This window comes from Podarcis filfolensis (genome assembly GCF_964270895.1).
Source record: "Podarcis filfolensis genome assembly, chromosome: 5".
NCBI lineage: Eukaryota > Metazoa > Chordata > Lepidosauria > Squamata > Lacertidae > Podarcis > Podarcis filfolensis.
Window position 1 is genome coordinate 24,116,616 of NC_139608.1, and position 21,483 is coordinate 24,138,098.

Genomic DNA, 21,483 nt, shown 5'->3' on the forward strand with positions numbered 1-21,483 from the left:
TTGTGGAAAGATGCCAAAGAGGAGGCTGGGAAACTGCCCTTCTCTGCTACATCTCATGCTCTGGGCTTAGCTGTGGCCGTGGAAAAAAGTTGAGAGATGGAGCCTGCATATTCTTTACTGAAAGTTCAACCCTGGGTTTATCATCTTTGGGTATCACCTCCTCTTGCTTTGCCTCTTTTCTATGATTCAGACTGATACGTACATTAGAGAAACTAGACATAGTGCATAGCTGTGTATTCCACAGAAAAATTCTCCAGAGGTTTGCAATTCAGTGTCTTCCTTTAATTGCACATACAGTAAGCTTATCAAAGGCAGCGTCCCCAGGGTTACAATTGTTTTTAAATAACATGTGGTGCTTCTTCCATAGGGAGTTTGAATTCCATTGTATTTGACCAGTTGTCTCCTAGCAGCTCTATTCTATGTTCTATGGTGTTACCCTCTGAGGTCAGCATTGTTTCTGGTTGTTGTTCTTTAATGTATGGTAGAAGAACTGAAAGTGTAATTTCTAAGGTAAAAACATCTTTGTCCATTCAACTTCAGATGGCCAGCTCTGCTTCAAGAAATCCCCAGAAAGTTGAGGACTGTGTTTATCGCTTACATCCAGTACACTCCCACCACTGGTTTGGGAAGTGGTGTACACATGACGTTAGTCACAATCCAAATCTATCCTGCTGTTTCTTATTAAATACTGCATTTTGATGTGTGTTTTTCCCAAACCAGCTTTGATCTGAATTGAAAAAAAGAATGACCTAGCTGCATTTTAAGCGAGTAAATGAGTACACAGCCTACTTTTTTTCCTTCTATAGATGAAATAAATTTGAAAAAAAGTAACTATGACATTGTGAAATCAAAAAAAGATCTAAAGTGTGTTCCTTTGTACAAGCAGATGTTTACCCCAATGAAATGAACAAGAACCCAGGCATGGGCTACATATATGTGTGAGCATCAGCACTCACATAATTCTCTTAACTGGGGATATTTAGGCTTTTTAAAAACCTATTTGTTTCTAGCATTTCGCTGTTATTCTGGCATTAATTTCTAAGCTACCTCAGCAAGGCAAAAAAGGCAAGGATTTTTTACATTGTTTTTAAAATAAAGGCATAACATGAGCATCTAACAAGAGCTGCAAGCACTTTAGGGACCACATACAGCTTCTTTGGTAATTCTCTTTTGATGAAGGACAATTAGGAGTGTCGTAAAGGTTCCTTCTTTTTTTCAAAATTACATACAAGGAAGACACTGAACCTGCAAGGAATCAATCTAATTAAAGCTGCTGTGTCTTCAACATAACAGCAGAAAAAAATCACTGGGTATAGCATAAAACATGGTATCTTCAAAGAATTTTATAAAAAAAGTTAGGTCTAAAACGAGTAAAAGAGTTTTGTCTCTGGAGCATCTGCTGTCATCTCATCCATGAAACTTGCAAATCAAGCATGGCATCAAAGTAACATGCTTGTGTCAACTGTGATGCAGAAAACTATCAATTTCACCTGTAGCATAAAATATACAACTCCAACTGGCCTTATGGAGGGATTGCCTCAGCAGTCAGATCTGCTTTGTCTCTTTTCTGTCCTCCCTCAGCAGCGATGTCAACAGATGGGCAGGTAGGCATAGTTTGGGGGGAAATTCCTCGTGGGCCAAAGTGCACCCACTGATTGGTCATGACAGGCCCACGTGCTGGAGGTTCTCCAATTCTAACAATTCCTAAGTTCTAGAAGCTCACATGCCCTTGTTGTTCTGGGTTTGTAATTCTTTAAAATTTTAATTTACCAATGTATGAACTTCCTCCAGCCTACAGAATTCCCCAAGTAAATCATTACTTTATTCTGGAGCAGCACTGTTTCACTTCCAAACTGATAAGCACTGAGTGGTGGGAGCGACAGCTTTGAATTTTGAGAAGGGCACCATTTAAACTTTCAGTAAGAAGGAAAGAAGGACATGCACTTTTGATCTCTTGTGGGCACCGAAGCAGATGCATACAAAGAACCTCCAGACCCACACCAGCTTCCCTTTTCATATCGACAGATGCAGAACTTCATGTTTGCAGCCCGTTGCATACATATGAATACCCATTCCCACAGAATCTCTTATTGAACTGGTGTATACATGTTGGGGATCTCAATTGGCTGACAGCTTCAAAGCCATTTTTAGATATTTCTTAGTGTATGTCTTAAGAGCTTTAGTGTGCTGATTTCATTTTAAAAAAGAAGCACCCTATCAAGTAAGTCGTAGGCTAAACGGATTCCAGCAATACAACAGCAGTATGTTTATATCACTTGTGGAAGGGGAGCAGGAGAGGAGGTTATACTTACCATAAAAATAACAATAAGGATGAGACAGATTCCCACAATAATTAGGAATGGTATTAGGTAGTACTCCAAAGGAAGGCTGAACTCTGGGATTAACAGAATATGGCCTCTGTTAAAGGGGGGAAAAGGAGAAGGATTGATAGTGAAATTCATGTTAAGGTAGCTGAATATAAATCACTCTTGCCTATGTCCTATATCCACATTCTTCCCCCGACAAAAAAGGTTGTGCCACATTTTATTGAAATATTTAAATCTGAATCATACTTTATTGATTTAAAAATCCATATAAAGTTTGAAAAATCACTAGATATTAACAGTTCACAAACAACTAAAATAAAAGTAAATCTTTGCATACCCTTTCTCATAGGTGAATTCTTTAAGAGACTTAGCTGATGTTTCACCAATAAAGACAGATGGAATGTCAATCTTCTTTAAAACTTCAACTGTTCAAAGAGAGAGGACAGAAAGGGAAAAAAGATGAGCAACAATATACAGTTTATGAGTGCTGTATACTACTATATATGGGTATAATACTAGTGACAATTGGTGAATATAAGCAAATCACTGTGCAAAGGCACCTTTAATAAAATAATTGTTCAGGTACTTTTTGCGTGGGTGTGCTGTGAAAAATCCATTTCCTTCAATAGTATTTCACATGGACACAGTAACATGTTAATGATCCTTACCCCGCATGACCACATAATAAGAATGCATGTCCCCTCTGTTGTCTGGAATATCCTAGCAATAGCCTTGCAGTGGGTAATGAACACCCCAGTGTAATTGCTTCTGCATGAACAGCCACAATAAGAAAGAACTTTCTGGTGGTGTGCAAGTAGGTACAGTAATTTCTGACCTCGATCAAAAGTGACTCCAAGTGTGATGGGAGATGCAGCAAGGAGGGGCTGCACAACAAACATGTCTCTCATGTTTCCTACTCCTCACCACCTCTGTTACATGTGAAATAGTGTGCTTTCATATCTTGCAAAAACCTCTAATGTCATGTGCAAATACAAGTATGCTGCTCACAACTGCTTTTCTTGTGCCTATGCAGCCATTTTCCAATCACTTACAAAACCACATTTTAGGAATGCAAGATCTGATGATGTGATACACCAAAAGCAGAGTTACAATCTAAGACAGAGTATCTTGTTCGTCCCTTGCTTCAATACTTCCAAATACGAACACAGTAGGGAGTGGTCATAAGAAATTTTGGAGCAAGGTGTCCAATGATACTCAACTCTTAATTTTCTGTAACATCCGAGCTGGAAATGGCTGCCCAATACTGGACTGGTGTCTGGATGCAGTGGTAGGCTGAATGAGTTTGAATCCTGGCAAGACGGAGGTTCTGTGGGCAAGTGGTTCCCAGGTTTCTAAGATTTGCTCATTTTATTATGTCCGTTACAGGCTATGCTAGTATGCCCTCTAGTGGAATTGCTAGTTGACTTACACCAGCTGTATGTACCTGCTCTGCAAGCACATGGGCTTATAAGAGCAAAAGTATTGATCACTGCATAATGAAAGAGCATTAAATCTCCATTTACAGCAGCGTGTCAGGGTGTGAGAGGTTCTAGTATTTGACAGAACCCCAGTTACAAGGACTATTGTTGCAAATGTGGGTGTCCTTCATGACCTTCACTAAAGCAAAACAGAACTGACATTCCAGGCAGCATTTTTATTATGCATCTGCTGGAGCACTTTGGCTATGTAAAATGCTTGGTATTTGGCTCTGACAAGTTACTGTCTCTGAACTGGCCTTACTGCAGAAGATGGATTCCACACATTACATATTTGTACCACCAGTACTTTCAAGAAATTCATGTCAATTAGTTCCCTCCACCCCCTGTTGAATTTTATTGCGATTTTAAAAAAACACTCTGAGAACAAAAGAAAAGTTTTAAAAACATGAAAGGAGGAAAATAAGATATGGAAAATGGCCCTCAGGAGAACATAGCACTATAAAGGGTATTGCAACAAAAATAGCATGTATTTTAGATATATATCTTTGGCATTTATATACCACCCAGTCTATTATGCCCTCTTGTCATACTGTTATATCTTGATCGCCTTTACTGATTTCAGTCCTTTTTATGGAGGAGGACTAAACATCTGACAGGCTTACAATCTTCAAAACATTAGCAGGCCTGAAAATGTTACTTCCAACTGGCTAAGTTGGAAGTAAATGAATTTTCATTTGAATTGTACACATTCTGAAGCTTCTGTTTTTGATTGTTGCAAAGAGTGGGAGAATGTCATCAAGCAAGATACCTGTACTTACTGTCTTGAGATCCCATGCTAATGAGGTCATCGGAATCAACATTGTGAACTATGGCTGCCTTATAGCCAGCTCTTTGTGCGTTCAGAACCTGTGAGCCAAACAAAATGCCAGTCAACAAAAAAACTGCACAGAACTGAGAAAATAACTCAGAACATTTTGTGCATAAGAACATTAGCAAATATTAAAGATATTAGCAAGTTCCCTTTCATTCATGCCGTATTCAAATTGCTGCACAAAATATATCCATATATCCACCTTCCCTTCTCCCATTTTATTACTACTACAAGCTTGTGAAATAGGTAAGTTGGGCTGAAAGATAGTGACAGGCTCAAGATCACCCAGTGAGTTTATGAGTAAGTAGGGAATTTGAACTCTGGTCTCAGTCCAGCATTCTAATCACACCACCACACCGGAAGTATACAGTCCTTTGTGTACTAGTTGGTCTCTAAGGTGCTATTGGAAGGAATTTTTTTATTTTGTTCTGACTATGGCAGACCAACACGGCTACCTACCTGTAACTAGAACCGTTAATAATGTACACTATTCAGTACCCTGCATTTCCAACTGAAGTTGACTAAGTATATAGTTTATACACCAATTTGTTAACTCTGTAGAATACTTCCAGGAACTTCGTGAGGTATGTTACACTGTCAACAGAATTTGGTGTCCTACTTTTATACTACTGCACTAAAAATAGCTAACAGTGATACTAGTAACAGTCTGTTTCTGCATAATCATGCAAAAACGTTAGGCTTGATCACATTCTTCTGTTAAGAGCTTTCCACTGGTGGAGGAAGGGAGGGGGAACTCCCTAATTTAATCACAGAGATAACCAAATAAAATAAGCTGGCTAAAACATAAGCGTAACCGAACTATAGCTTAGCACAATTGTGTCAGGGTTCCTGGCGTCACCACTGAGTTCTTCCCACAGTTCACCTGCTGCTCCAAGCTAAGCTACAGTTTAATTTAGCAGGTCATCCATACCCAGGCTCATGGTTTGTCTCCTTCAGACAAGCCATGAGTCCTGGCTCGGACAACATACTAAGTCAAAGCATGGCTTAGCCTACAGCAGTGTAGCAGGTCCAGGGGAAGTGCAAAATAGCTGTAATCTCTTCCTTGGAAGCTTGCACATTCATGTCAAACCTCACACTCTCAAACTGTAGATTATTTCCTCCTCTTTCATGTGCACAGTGATAAATGCCTCCTCTAAATCTTCATCACATGTGGTGATCTGAATTAGAACTATAAGGATTCAATGTAGCAGCATAGTAAAATTTTAAAAAATAATTGGAGTGTGTAATGCTCACTGTGCTAGAACAGAGCTCACGGAAGGCAATGATGCTTTTAAATAATTTCTGTTTTTCTTTCAGGGTTTTAAAATGCTCTCACAGCTCCAATACATGATACTGCAAGTGCCACTGATACCAAGGCTGACCCCAAATTCCATATCAAAACATGGCAGGCAATGCTGGTATGTGAGGCTTGTGCCTCTAAGAGAGCAAAGGAATCTCTCTACACATGAAACCATCTCTCATTCTGAGCCACGGCCACATAATGTGTCTCCATCACATCCTGCAAAACAGGGGGAAATGTGTTCTGGATAAACCACCCTCTCTTACTCAGCAGTTATAGCGACGTCTCTCACAAGGACAACACAGGTTAAATATATGCTGTACAGAGCTGTGGTTGCTCTTGCAACCCCCCCAAAAAAAACCCACACAACCGAGCTGGTCTAGGTTTATAGGCCAGCTAAGTCATGGGATGCTGAAGGTGCCCATTAAACACCAGTGCAAGGGGGGGGAGGGAGAGAATGGCCCTGTTTCCACCCCCAACAGTATATTCTTATGGTAAGCATTTGAGCCAGAGAGGAAAGATGCATCATGAGGTTAGCACACTAACTTAATTTATACAGCAGGAGTGGAAAACCTTTTTCAGCCACAGAACCACGTTAACTTGTGGGCAACCTTCTGGAGGGTATCACTTACTAGTAGTGGACAGGACCAGAGGCAAAAGTGGGCAATTTGCATCCCGCAATGCAAAAAGGCAGAGGTTTCTACACTCCATCTCTACCACCTTCACCATCACCTCTCTCCATCCAGGCAAACAAGATATATTTTCACAGCTGAAGGGCAATTCAAGGCAGCCAAGGAGCAGAACATGTGAGGGGTGTGGTCAGGGGAGTACAACCTGGGGAGACTCTATAGGCCCCCGACCTTGGGTTTCTCCGCCTCTGCTATACCACAAATAAAGTATTAAGGTTCAGGGCTGGCAGCCTGCCCAAACCACGAAGCCTTTAGCATCATAAAGCACAGCGAAGGAAGCTTTCAGCAGTTTTCTGTGAGCCCTAAACAGCACTCCAAGGCTCCTGCTTCAATCTAGCTAGAGCAGAAACAGAAGCACTCTTGGTAGGGGCTGGGGATAAGATTGGAACACTTTGTTTCAAGTCCTCACAAGTAAATACATAAACACAAAACTGAACTGCTTAAATTTTGATGTCTAAACAACCATTTGATCTACCAGGCAGACATTCATGGATATTCATAACCTGCTGATCTACAAAAGAGGAAACACACGCAAAAGGAGCCAACAAAATATGCCGAAAACTCACAAGTTCACTTACTGTTTATTCAACTTAACTCTCAAATTTGTTTTCTGAATATTTCCTCTCAATAGATTGAAAGAGCTCTAAAAACAAAACTTAGTGGAAATGTGCTGCCTTTAAAAAAAACCAATCATGCAAGTTTTCCATTCAGGAATCAGAACTGATTGCAGTTGTTTTCAGCCTATTGTTTCAGTTATTAGACACACAACTTCAGGAGACTTTGTCCATGCCCAAGTTCTGTGTCATCCCCAATTGCCTGCTACTTATTCTATTAGTGGATAATTTACAAGCTGCCTGGGGCTCAGTAGGCATTTCTCAAGCACAAATAACCCAACTCTCCTGGCAACTGTGCTCTGCAAAGTCAATAGCATTTCTTTAGGCGTGGGCTGTCTAACTGGATCCATCAGTAGAATCTGTCCTACACTGGCGCCTCGTCTGTTGCAGTAGGTTAACCATACTGCACTTTTTACCACCAGGTCACAGCAATTATCTCCCCTAAAGGAAACTGGCATTTACATTCCTACAGCTCTTGTTGCTACAGGCATCCAAATCCTTTGGGAGATGCATAGGTTACACTTCTGGATGCTGCACAGAGAAAGCTGTCATCTGTTCCCACGGCTTGCTTTTCCACTGCAGCAAGAGATCAAATGAATGAGCTACAGGCAGTTCTCATTACTGCATTCAGCTGTGAAGTTTTGAGGCGAGATCTGTTCTATGCTGATGTCACAGGATCAGAAAGCACACAAGATATGCTTCATACTTTTTCTGATTTGTGGACCACAGAAGATTTGAAGTTGAGCTAATTGTAGGATAAACTATTACAGGAATATAATATATTATTCGTTTTGTACAACACAGAATATTTTAACACAGCTATCCAGAACACACAGGTTTAGATCAACCCTCCATCCAAGACAGGCTCCTTTCCGTTGGATGATGCGAATGTTGGATGCAACTCACTGGGCCCATTTGGGCAAGCAATCATACCTCAGCATAGTAAAGCTGAGATATTGGCAGAACTGGCACTTTTACAGGTGCCACATAATACCTGCACTGCATCTATAAAAACTCAATCATTTAGTGGCAGCACTGACACTTTGGAACTCCCTGCCTATTGAGGAGGGAGGAGGGAGAAAGGTTGTTTTCTGCTGCTCCAGAGAAGCAGACACGGAGCAATGGATCCAAACTACAAGAAAGAAGATTCCACCTAAACATTAGGAAGAACTTCCTGACAGTAAGAGCTGTTCGACAGTGGATTTTGCTGCCAAGGAGTGTGGTGGAGTCTCCTTCTTTGGAGGTCTTTAAGCAGAGGCTTGACAACCATATGTCAGGAGTGCTCTGATGGTGTTTCCTGCTTGGCAGGGGGTTGGACTCGATGGCCCTTGTGGTCTCTTCCAACTCTATGATTCTATTATTCTATGACCTTCACTGTATTATTTTTGGTGCCTGCTAAAGTCATTCTTATGTAGATGTGTCTACCCATATGTTTAGAAAGTCTGTATGAGTTTTGATTTGTTTTAGTCTATTCTATTGTGGTTTTAACTTTCTGTACGCTTTAAATTATGGTTGTAAATTTTGTAGTGGTCATTTTATTGTTGTAAACCACTTTGATGCTTTTTCTACAATCAAGTGGTATATAAATTTAATGAAATAAATAAATATGAACATGCCTCGCATAGCTTAGTGAGAAGGAGCTGGCCCATTGGGACATCTCCATTAACTACAGCTTCCCATTAAGTCTGAACTAGGCATCAATGGGGAATGGTTTCCAAAAAAGCTAGAATATGAAGCCAACTTTAAAGCATGGCTTAATATTCTAGATAGTTTAGAAGCCATTAACCATCAATAACCAGTTCTGGTACAGCAGGAAACCATTCTTAACTAACACTTCCTGGCTCATGAGAATGGAAGAACAAATCAACTGTGTGAGCATGCAAGGTTCGTTCAAACATAGCTGCTATCAAAATCAATTAACAAGTTTTTTTGCCCAAGTAACTAGAACAGTACAGACAATGATAATAGAAGAGAAAAAATGTGCAGTGAGTCTATATGGGTTTTTTGCAACTAAGTTTATTTATGCACATTGATTCTGTTTTAGGGAGATGTGCATGCACACCTTGGAGGACCACAGAAAGTTTTGTGTACTATGGTGTATGCAGTAGTACTATAATCCCAGAACACCTAGGTAATATACCCAGGATTTTAAGCACTGAAAATTAAAAGGCAGTGGTGGGCCACAAGTTAGCCACTCCTGCTCAAGCCCAACATTTCAGGCTTTGATTTGACAATGCTGTTTTGCTTTCCTGCTCTCACTTTCAGAGGTGACATTAGCAATGCAGCATTATAGTATTCCGTCCCATCTAACAAAAGCAACCCTAAGGCTGTCAAAGCTCCTGCTGTAAAAATGCATGCCATTCCTTCATCTACTTGTGAAAATTTATTCCAAGATTGTTCCAGCTTCAAAGTGGCTTGCTCTTATAACAAAAATAAAAGGAGTATGGGAATCAGAAACCTATTGAATAATGAATGGCATGCCATAGTGTTAATGGTATTCAGCCCCAGAAGGGAAAGGATAATGCTACACAAAACTAAAAGAAAGGGGGAAAGTTACTTTCCTGCGAGACATTTCTCTGCTGTCATTAAAGTTTTTGTAAATTAGGATCAGCCTTCTCCTAATACACTTCATCTGTTGGAATTATAGCCATCAGTGTAGTGCCTAATACAAAGTGTTTATTTCAGTTTGGATTATTTATAGAATACCAAGATGCTTTAGTTTTCCATCCTGCAACTGGAAGGATGGGCAGATGATAAGAGCATGTCTAAAAACATGAGAAGAGCTCTGCTGCATCGGACCAAAGGTCCACCCACTCTCAACATCCGGTTCTCACCGTGGCCAACCAGATGCCTATGGGAAGCCCACAAGCAGGACCAGAGTGCAAGAGAACTCTAAGCATGAGTGCTCCCCAGCAACTGGCATTCAGAGGCATACTGCCTTAAACTGTATTCAATGTGAACTAAGCAACAAAGTTTTATTCCATGTATCTTAAATTGGAATCCTTAGATAATGTTACATTATATCTTTTATCCTAAACAGTGTTGTATACTGCCACACAATGGGATGCCCTTCAAGTGTTTCTGAATTTTAATCTCCATCATCCCTTACCATTGGCCATGCTGGCTGGAGCTGAGGGGAGTTGGGAAACCAGTACAGTCATACCTCGGATTGAATGTGCTTCAGGTTGAGCACTTTCGGGTTGCACTCCGCGGCAACCCAGAAGTAACGGAGTGCATTACTTCCGGGTTTCGCCGCTTGTGCATGCGCAGACGCTCAAAATGACGTCACGCACATGCGCAGAAGCGGCAAAACGTGACCCACGCACGCACAGACGCGCTGTCACATCTTATGTTCCATTCAGGATGTGAACGTGGCTCTGGAACGGATCCTGTTCGCATCCCGAAGTACCACTGTATATGGAGGGCACCTCGTTGGCTACAATAACATCCCTACAATGGCAGCATAACATCAGGTGATTTGGTTTTTAATCAGTGTATGCCAACAGTAAGTCATTTAAATGGACTGCTAGGGGCACTCCACTCAAATATGGTACTCTCATTTTATTTTTTTCATTTGGGCGTGCACAATTTTTCATTAGGTTCAACTTTGTCCACAAAAAATAATAATGTAATATTTCCACCCACACTCCCAATACTACAGATGAGGTGAAAGCTATACAATATTCAACAAAAACATTTTATATATTATATAAGAACCTATCCGGATCAGACAGGCATAAGAGGAAACCATTGTTTCCTGCTACATCAGGGCTGGAGGATCTCTTTCAGTCCAAGGGCCACACTGCCTCATGAACAACTTCAAGGGGTCACATGCCAGTGGTGGGTGGAACCAGAACAACCAGATATAACTCTTTCCTATGTACAGTAGGCTACACTCCATCAAGTATGCCCTCATAAATGTGCTTCCAGGGAAATCATATGATCCTACCCTCTAATACAAGTCAACCCCCCACAAAACGCCTCCTCCAGCACTGTTCCTTCTTTACAGAACAGAAATGTGGGGTCCACAACAGCAACACTGATAATACTGATTTTGCTGAGGGTAAGTAACCGCATGCAATCTTTTTAAGGACACAAGCCACTTTGAGGTTTTATTACAATCAAGTGGTATATAAATCTTGTGAAATTAAGAAAAATAGAGCCGATCAAAGTAAAGCACAAAATGTTACACTTTAAATGACATTCAGAACATTAATCAATGATGCAGAAAATGACTAAAAGAATATTTGTGTAGAACCCAAGCAACTACCACAAATGGTGAAAATTGGTAACACGTTCCTAAAGAAATGTGTATGTATACACCAGATCTGCATGGCTCTTTTTAAAAGAACAAACTAAAGATTATTCTGAATCCTTAGAAACACTGTTCAGAATCCTTACATATGAGAAATTACCTACCTTTATATCAAAGTTGCAATCAAGTCTTCTGATTAATACAATGAATTCATGAGATGTGTTGTCCTTCAGAGGTGGAGGAGTTATGGGCTCACATGCATTCTCGGGTTTTGAATTTATTAGAAAACCCTGAAAGACATTTTCAAAAGCAAATCAATCAGTTCTCAGTCACAAAATGGCTGCATAAGTAGAAGCTACTTGCCTCATACAGTATCATTGAACTCCAATGCAAGTTGCGAAAATTCTTAACACTGCAGCTAGTGAAAATAATTTTGACCAGATTGATACATGTAGCAGTGGTAGAACAGACTATACTATTTTAAGATGCTGGTGACAGCACACTTTTTTTCAATGCCCCTGTATTTATTTTAAAGACAATTCCTTTAACTAGAAAACTAGTATGGAGGGAACAACATATTATATGTTGGTTTTGTATCCACAAGTAGTTGGTTTTTCCTTTATATGCTGTTCTCCATATCCTTTGATTAGAAGACGGGATCAGCACCCATTTGGTTTCAAATTTAAAGTAGGAAGTGAGTTGGGGGAAAAGTCAGCAGCCAGCACCAGTTCTGTTTAGCTGATTGCAGCCTTTGGGAGCTCATGGCCAGGACTTGTAAACAGGAATGCTGTCTCACAGTGTGCGTATGACCAAGATACACTGGTGGTGAGGGAGCTGCTGCAGTGACCTGCAACACCTGTGCCAGAGAAAGTGCAAAACTATACTGCAGCAAGTGCAAGATGGTTGCCTTGCTGGAAGATACAGCAACTTAAGGCCCACCTCTCCACACTTGGAGCTATCAGAAAAGATGAGGAAATTCTTGCTAGAGCAGAGTGGACTGTCCTGGAACAGTGATGCGGGGCGAGGATGCCCCTAGAGAGGGAGAAGATCGCCCAGTGTAGGAGACAAACTCCTGGAGGAACGTGACACACAGAAGCAGGACTGTCAGGGGCCATGCTGTGTCACTGGAGCTGCAAAATCGATTCTATGCCCTCACCTTGGATACCAATTCTGGGCCAGAGGAACAAGGACAGCAGTTGCAGATCTCAGAACACACCGAGGTATACAACTTTTTAATAATAAATTATTATGTGGAAATTGAGAGGTATAAGCTATTCAAAAGGAATTGACCAGACAGGAAGGGAGGAAGAGGAGATTGGCAACTGGCTGGTAGTTACTTAGATTTTCCGAGTTCAGGGTGGTGCAAATTGTTGTCGTCTCTCCATTTTATCCTCCTAAGAATGTTGTGAGGTAGGGAAAGGCTGAGGGACAGTGGCTGGCACAAGGTCAACCAGGGAGCTTCATGGCTAAGTGGAGATTTGAACCCTGGTCTCCCAGGTCATAGGCTAATCCTCTAACCCTTACACGACATTGGCCCTCTTACATATGCCTATTTTTAGAAAGTTCTCGCCACAATGATTAGAAACATGGTAGATCATTCTATGACACCAGGAAACGAAGAGTTTATAATTTAAATAAAGTAGTAAGGGGGGCTCAAGTTCAGCAAAACCTAAAAATCATCAAAAGTCAAAGTATGGTACAACTTGTAATGACAAGTTGTCAAGTATGAAAGAGATATGTTTCTAGTACCACTCCACCTGGGCATTAATCCAACAAAGCACTTAAGTGTTTACTTCGTTTTAAAAATGCACACTGTCTCATGAAAGCTAAAGTTTAAAGTTAAGCATATGCTGAAGTGCTCTACTGGAGTGAAGCCTGCCAATTTCAGTGTTTTAACAACAACAACAACAACAACAACAACAATAATAATAATAATAATAATAATAAATTTTATTTATATCCCGCCCTCCCCAGCCGAAGCCGGGCTCAGGGCGGCTAACAACAATCAAATAATCAAACAATCAAATAATCCAACATTCTAAAAATATTTCATTATAAAAATTAATTAAAATCAAGTTGATGGCAACCATTAAGCAAAATTCTGTGCAAGTTGCCAGAGGAGGGAGTCAGGCTGCGCCCTGACCAAAGGCCTGGTGGAACAACTCTGTCTTGCAGGCCCTGCGGAAAGATGTCAGGTCCCGCAGGGCCCTAGTCTCTTGGAGCCGCAGCCGAGAAGGCCCTGGCTCTAGTTGAGGCCAGCCTAACCTCTCTGAGGCCTGGGACCTTCAGGATGTTTTTATTTGCAGACCGTAGGTTTCTCTGTGAGGCATACCAGGAGAGGCGGTCCCGTAGGTACGAGGGTCCTAGGCCGTATAGGGCTTTAAAGGTTAAAACCAGCACCTTAAACCTGATCCTGTACTCCACCGGGAGCCAGTGCAGCTGGTATAGTACCGGATGAATGTGGTCTCGCAGCGAAGACCCCATAAGGAGTCTCGCCGCGGCATTCTGCACCCGCTGGAGTTTCTGAGTCAGTCTCAAGGGCAGCCGCACGTAGAGCGAGTTACAATTATCCAGTCTGGAGGTGACCGTCGCATGGATCACAGTGGCTAGGTCAGGGCGAGAGAGATAAGGGGCCAACTGCTTAGCTTGGCGGAGATGAAAAAATGCCGCCTTTGTTATAGCTGTAATCTGCGCCTCCATAGAGAGGGAGGTATCGAAGATTACACCCAAACTCTTAACGGACGGTGCTGGCACTAATTGCACCCCCGCAAGAGATGGGAGTTGCCCCCTCAATCCCATATCGTCCTGTCCCAGCCAGAGGACCTCTGTCTTCGAAGGACTTCAACCGGCTCCCACGTAACCATCCAGCCACAGCTTCCAGACATCTGGTCAGTGTGTCTGGGGCCGAGTCAGGGTGGCCATCCATCAACAGATAGAGTTGGGTGTCATTGGCATACTGATGGCAACCCAGCCCAAAACTCCGGACAAGCTGGGCGAGGGGGCGCATAAAGATGTTAAAAAGCATCGGGGAGAGAATCGCACCCTGAGGCACTCCACACACCAAGGAGTGGCGCGATGACAATTCCCCCCCAAGCGCCACCCTCTGTCCCCGACCAGAGAGAAACGAGCGCAGCCATTGGAGGACTGTGCCCTGGATCCCCACGTCGGCAAGGCGGTGGTCTAGGAGTTCGTGATCGACCATGTCGAAGGCTGCTGACAGGTCTAGAAGAATCAGCAGCCCCGACCCGCCTCGATCCAGCTGCCTGCGGAGATCATCTGTTAGGGCGACCAGAGCCGTCTCGGTCCCATGACCAGCGCGGAAGCCAGACTGGAATGGATCGAGAGCCGATGTTTCATCCAGAAACCTACCAAGCTGTTCAGCAACCGCTCTCTCAATCACCTTACCCAGGAATGGAAGATTCGAAACCGGGCGGTAATTGGATAGATCTAAGGGATCTAATGATGTTTTCTTTAAGAGCGGACGCACCACTGCCTCCTTCAGTTCCCCTGGGAATATCCCGGTGCCAAGGGACAAATTGATGATATCCCCCAGGGGGGCCCGCACCTCGTCTGGACACGCTCTAATCAGCCATGACGGGCACGGGTCAAGAGGACAGGTGGTGGGCTTTCCAGCTTGGAGGAGTCTGTCCACATCGGCTGGAGATATCCGGTCAAAGTGGTCCAATACTGGACCCGAGGACAGTAGAGGGGCCTCCATTATTGTATCCAAATTGGCAGGAAGGTCATGGCGGAGCAACAGGACCTTCTCCGCAAAAAAGCTCATAAATGCCTCACAGCTGTGTGTCAGATTGTTATTTAAATTTGGCTGTCCTTCAAGGGACGTTAAAGACCTAATTATACTAAATAATTGCGCCGGGCGAGAGCTAGTGGATGCAATGGAGGCCGAGAAGTAAGACTTCTTAGCGGCCTTCACTGCCATCTCATAGGTTTTCATAAAAACCCTATAAGATGTTGTTGAGACTCCGTCACGGGCACCCCGCCATACTCGCTCTAGCCGTCTGAGATCCCGCTTCATTTTCCGAAGCTCCTCGGTAAACCAGGGAGCCCGGTTTCTGCGGGGTCGCAGAGGGCGCTTAGGTGCGATCTCATCGATGGCTGCCAGGAGCTGGATATTCCAGCCCTCAACAAGCTCAGTCAATGAGTCACCAGGGGGAGCAAGGTCCCGCAAGGCTTGACGGAATCTATCAGGGTTCATCAGCCTCTGCGGGCGAGCCCAAATCGGCTCGCCACCTAAGCAGGGTGGGGGTGGAAAGTCAATCCTGGCTTTCAGAGCGTAGTGATCAGACCATGGCACCTTCATCAAAGGAGACATGATCACATCTATACCGGCGCCAAAGATCAAATCCAGCGTGTGGCCTGCTTGATGTGTGGGGCCCGAAACAAACTGGGAGAGCCCTAGTGTTGCCATGGAAGACACCAGGTCCAGAGCCTGTGAGGAGCGAGTGGCATCAGCATGGATGTTGAAGTCCCCCAATACCAATAGGTTAGGGAACTCCAAGGCCCAGCCAGCCACCGCCTCCAGCAGGCCTGACAGGGTGGCTGCTGGTGCGCTAGGTGGCCGGTACACCAGCCAGACAGCCAAGCTCACCTCAGAGCCCCACACTAGGCCAACACATTCAATGCCGGGGATCAATGGCGATGGTAGAGCCCTGAAAGAACAATCTTCCCGGATTAATAATGCCACCCCTCCCCCCCGGCCCACAGTCCGTGACTGGTGGAGGACGGAGAAACCCGGGGGCGCCATCTCTCGTAAGGTAACAGTTTCCCCTTCGCGCACCCAGGTCTCCGTCACACAAGCCAGATCGACCCCCTGCGAGGTGAAGAAGTCTCGCAGGGTGGCGGTTTTGTTGCCTATAGACCTGGCATTGCACAACACCAGTGAAGGAGGTGAGTAATCCTTGCTCACCCTACCCTCGTCCCTCGGGATGGGGCGCAGATTGGAAGGGGTACGAGCATATCCGTATCTTGATCCCCTTCGCCTATGACATCTGCCCCCACCGCCATACCTCCCTCGCCCCACTACGGTAGCAATCCCAAGCCTCATACTTGCCTCCATTTACAAAATAGAAAAACAAAACAACCAAAAACAATTATACCCAAACAAAACCAATCCCCACCCCACTCAATATTCAACCCCAAACCAAAACAAAACAGAACAAAACAAAAATACATAGATAAGAACCACCATTCACAGTGGTACAACAGAGTAAACAGTAAAAACACCTTTAAAACACCTTAAAATATATAAAAACATCTTTAACATTTGCTGCAGCAGCACCAGTGTCCTTAAAGCTGTCACAGAGGTGAGCCTGGGCCCCGCCCCCTAGGCCAGATGGAATTAGCCTGAGGAGGGAGAACTCCACTAATAAAGCTTTTAGCTACTCTCATGGGCAGCATGATGGTAGGATTTTTATTGCAATCTGCATTTAAAACATGGCAGGTACTGGGTAGCATTCATTTCTATCACCTTGTTCAAGCAAGCCTTTCAAATCTGGAATAATTGCTGGATTTTTAAAGGAATCACTTTCAAGTGATTCCCCGCCCGCCCACCCCAACAAAGGAAAGCCAGGAAATGAAATATTCAGAACACCCAAGGTCACTTAACAAGGATAAGCTATTTCGCCAAATAAATGTAACCAATCTTCTGTATACACAGATCAAAGCAGCTGGAATTTAAAAAGAGCATATTGCAACTTGCTCTCTTTCAACACAGGTTTAGGTGCAGAGTAAGGAATCTTCTCTTATTAGCAATTTGGTGACAATAGCTATTGTGAATCAGTATATTAGGAGCAGCATTATGGTTTTAGGAATAAAAAGCAAGCAGTGCATTTAGCCTTGTTTGCACATTGTCTTCACCCAAGTTTCATTGTTCAGCAGTTCTGAAATAGCGTGACCAGAAAACTTTATGCACTCTAGTGCTAACATGGATCTCTTGCATGACTGTTTCCATAGTCACTTAAACGAAGTGGAAGCTTTACCTAGAGCAGGCATCCCCAAAGTCGGCCATCCAGTTGTTTTGGGACTATAATCCCCATCATCCCTGACCACTGGTCCTGTTAGCTAGGGATCCCAAAACAGCTGGAGGGCCAAGTTTGGGGATGTCTGACCTTTAGCAAAGCAGATGGAGCCATCTTCTCTATCAATATGAACACCAACAGTGATGAAGTTCCAAGTGTCATCAGAGAACCCACTTCAACGTGTCACTACTTCAGCAAGCGTTTCCGAGGATATCTTAGAATCCCCATGTTATTTATCTACTGTGCTTTGTATCAAGTTTCATATTCACTATAGGCTAACATACAATGGATACCTACAACCATACTTCCACAAAGGAGGAACATGTCTTCCAGGTGTATGACTATTTCATTATAGGGAAAGGAATTTCTATAAATTTGAATACTTCTGTCCAGTCTGTTGTACATTCGGAAGTTCAGCTGCTCTCAATGAATTTAATATCAATATACATCTTACCATTCTCCACTGCTTCCCAGTTTCCCACATTAATAGCAGAATTTTCTGTGTAGCTTTCCTGAACTGCAAATCTGAATAAAGACTGGCACTAAAGCAAATGCTCTACTGATATATGAAAAAAATAATGAATACCATTTGGCTGTTGCGTGGTATGTTGTTTTGAAATTAATATAGATAGAATCTTCTCATAATAGCAAAATGGCAATTATCCCAATACCTCTATTTTTTCTTGCAATTCTTATTTCTTGCCTCAAAAATAAAATGAAAACACAATAAAATTACTGCAACTGTATTTCTACCACCTTCCTGACTATTAGGGCACGTGATAAAAGCTTCTTTCAGATATGTCTGGATTTTAGATTTCTTCAGCAAAGCCCCTATATTTTGTAAAGTTACTTTAAAAAAATCACTATTAGAAAATATATGTACAAGACTCTCAGTAGCCGAGGTTTGAAAAACACTGCTCGCATTTAGCATTCATACCACGGCATCAATAGTGACACAATCTGGTGTTTGCAACTATAATGTACTGATTTTAACCTTGAGACACTGAATGCTGCGGCTTGCTGCAATTACATTAGCAGGCAGAGGAGGCAGACCTCAGTCAATATCCAGAGAAACCAAAATGCTCTTGGAATATGTTGCACTACAAACAGCAGTACAACATACTGCTGCTTCCTAGTCCCCTTACGTACTGTTACACATCAGAAACTGTGAAGGGCTAGATGGTATCATATATACGGTGGTATCAAGTCAAAGATACTCATCAAATCCTGAAAGTCTTTACATTAAATTCAACAGTAAATCAGCTCTAGGTGTTGCAGAGACATCTGAGGAGGATCAAAGTTGTGGGAAGTGTTCTCACAATCTCCAAACCACTTATTCTCAGAACAAACAATACTGTCTTTGAGGAGATGTACAAGTGAGTTCAATACTGCAACCGACTGCCCGCTATTCTCTGCCCTAAGTCAACAGTACCACAAATTCTGGAGAAGACAACATCAGAAGAGGAGACCCTATGGCCCTCAGATGTTGCTGGACTACAGGCTCCCCTTTCCAGGTACATATGGTTGCGTCCATGTCTATCAAGAACAACCTGCTTCACAAGGATATATGGCCAGAACATATGTCACCACAATTCTAAACAACAGCTGAAATGAACTAAAGTATGATTTTCCTATGTGCTTTCATAATTCGAATTGCCAGGGTTTGGGTGGGAGGCTACTCCAGCTCCTAAACCAAATTGTTCCAACAACATTGTTTGTCAGCATTGTTTAAAAAAACTTTTTGCTAAGTTTTTTGTATTTTGTAGAGGTCCTTGAGCATACACATTCATTAAGGCTATAAATGTTTAGAATCAACTGAAAGAAACACAAAAGATGACTCACGGCCATTGTTGGACAAGGGCGTATTGTCCAAGAATGTCTAACTAAAGAAAGTGTTCAAAATGCAGAAATCACTTATATTTGACTAAGAGTCACTGGCTACAGCAGAGACCCTGAATCAAACTGCAAGAGATATTGGGGTATTGCAACAAGTGTACAATTGTTATGGGACAATCAAATAAGAGAAGAACTGCAAGCATGCATTAAAATATAGTATGGTTATTTATGCTAAGGTTTGTTTTAGACAGGATCAAACTTGGCTGTTACGTTTTATCAGTTTTAAAGCTAACTAACTGATAGCTTAGACCAACTTCATTTGAGGAATAGTTGCATATCAGAAGTATTATAAGCAAAAGCAGGAGCAATAAAAACATTTCCTAACAGGTCAATCTTGTGCAGATTTCCTCAGGATTCAATCCCACTGAGTTACTGTCAAGCAACTAAGCACAGGACAACCACAGGACAAGAAATAAAGCCTGTGGAGTTAATAGGAGGACACTGATTTCAGGTAGGTTTAGGGTTGGGTCCTTGATGAAAGGAAGACCTACTGTTTGCCACAGAAGGAAGGAAAGGTGATTGCTCCAGAGGGAAGATCTAGAATTATTGGGTGAAAACTGCAGGGAAGCAGATTTTGATTAAACATTAGTAGAAGCTTCCTAACTGTAGGAGATGTTTAGCAATGTAAAAGGCTGCCTTGGAAGGTGGTGGAATCGCCTTCATTTTAGGTCAGAGATGTTGCAGTTGTATCCTGCACTGCAGGTCCAACATTGAGCAAGGGCTGACCTCCCACACTCATCCCAACTCTGTGATTTTAGAGAGCCAGATACTAGATTAGTATCATTCTAAAGCCAAGCCTTAGTTTAAATGTTCTGGGCTCAGTCTTTTACTTGACTGCTTTCTAATAACATCTTTACATGGAAGTCCAGTGGTTGTCATAAATGCTTTTCTGCAGGTTTATATCTCAAAGCTTTATTTCTCAACACCCTGTCCCTTAATTAATCACCAAGGATTATAAAAGTATTCTTGAAATCCTCCACACTAGAAAGAAAAGTCTTTGCATTGTTTTCCGTTGCTCTAGGCAACACTATTGGCAGAGAGTTCTTTCTTTTCTTTTCTTACAGTTGGGACACAGTTGTGCCTACCACCTTTTCCAGCTGATTTTGGATTAAGTCTGTCCTGCAGTTGTAAAATCCATAGAGCCAATTGAGACTAAGCTACATATTAAGAACTCACAAAGCACCATGTTAAATTTTATTTATTTGCTCCTATTCTGTTACTTGCTGTTGCAAGCTGTTGCTTCTTACCTTCAAGCCTTCCGTCGGGAGTCTGTAGCCAAACCTTGCTGGCAGGTCATCAAATGTTTGTGTTACATTTTCAAAATTAAACTAAAAGCAAAAGGAAAGTGAAGGATTATATTATGTACTAAACTGGAAAGGGGATCATATAAAACCATTGTCGTACTACTAAGAAATAAGATACCAATAGCACAAATGATTCATTTCTCAAAGTACAGTTCAACTATCTCAACAAAATCTTGTCATATGCCCCACATTGTGCCCAGGACCAGCCCCTGAAGTTCCTTTCTTCACCTAATGACCTGCTTCAGTTTCAGTTTATAACACAGCTCAGCAATATTTTAATTCCCAAGGTTTTTCCACCTTCAAACATTTTTGCAATGAGTTAAATGCTGAACAACTCTTTGGAAGTGTTCCAGTTCCTTAAATTTCACTGTAAAGTCTGCTTTTACTGTAAAAAGAATGCACAGTAAACAGCAAAGAGTGGTTTGCAAAATGTTTTAACGTTAAAGTTTTTAATCCTAAACAGTCTTTGCTAATTTTTCTACAACAGACTAACACGACAAGCCCCTGGAAATTGTTACAAAGCAAAATCAAGACTATGTCTTTAAAATGGACAAAACAGGCAGTGTGTGTTTTGAACTTAAATTAGACATTGTAAAATGCTTTCTTTATGGAAGTTCAGAATCTACAACTGTCAGATTGCAGAAACCCACTAAAATTATGTAATCTGTATTCTTTTGCCTGAGCTCTTTTTATGCTTCTGACCAGAGTAAAAAAAAAAGGTCATTTTAAATCCAATTAAGTAAAATAAAA

At 42.2% G+C, this 21,483-nt stretch overlaps 1 protein-coding gene across 7 annotated transcripts in view; it reads right to left on the reverse strand.

The window, feature by feature from the left end:
• Positions 1 to 21,483, reverse strand: part of RNF13 (ring finger protein 13) — a 52,101-nt gene that overhangs the window by 14,328 nt on the left and 16,290 nt on the right. For 6 of the 7 annotated variants that reach the window (XM_083613505.1, XM_083613510.1, XM_083613507.1 and 3 more), the window contains 5 exons: positions 20,677 to 20,757; positions 11,660 to 11,785; positions 4,585 to 4,672; positions 2,665 to 2,752; positions 2,313 to 2,418 (listed from right to left, as the gene is read on the reverse strand). In XM_083613505.1, the coding sequence (XP_083469631.1) occupies positions 2,313 to 2,418; positions 2,665 to 2,752; positions 4,585 to 4,672; positions 11,660 to 11,785; positions 20,677 to 20,757 (489 nt within the window). Of the gene's footprint in view, positions 1 to 2,312; positions 2,419 to 2,664; positions 2,753 to 4,574; positions 4,673 to 11,659; positions 11,786 to 20,676; positions 20,758 to 21,483 lie in introns of all 7 variants that reach the window. The other variant, XM_083613511.1, reaches the window with a different exon arrangement.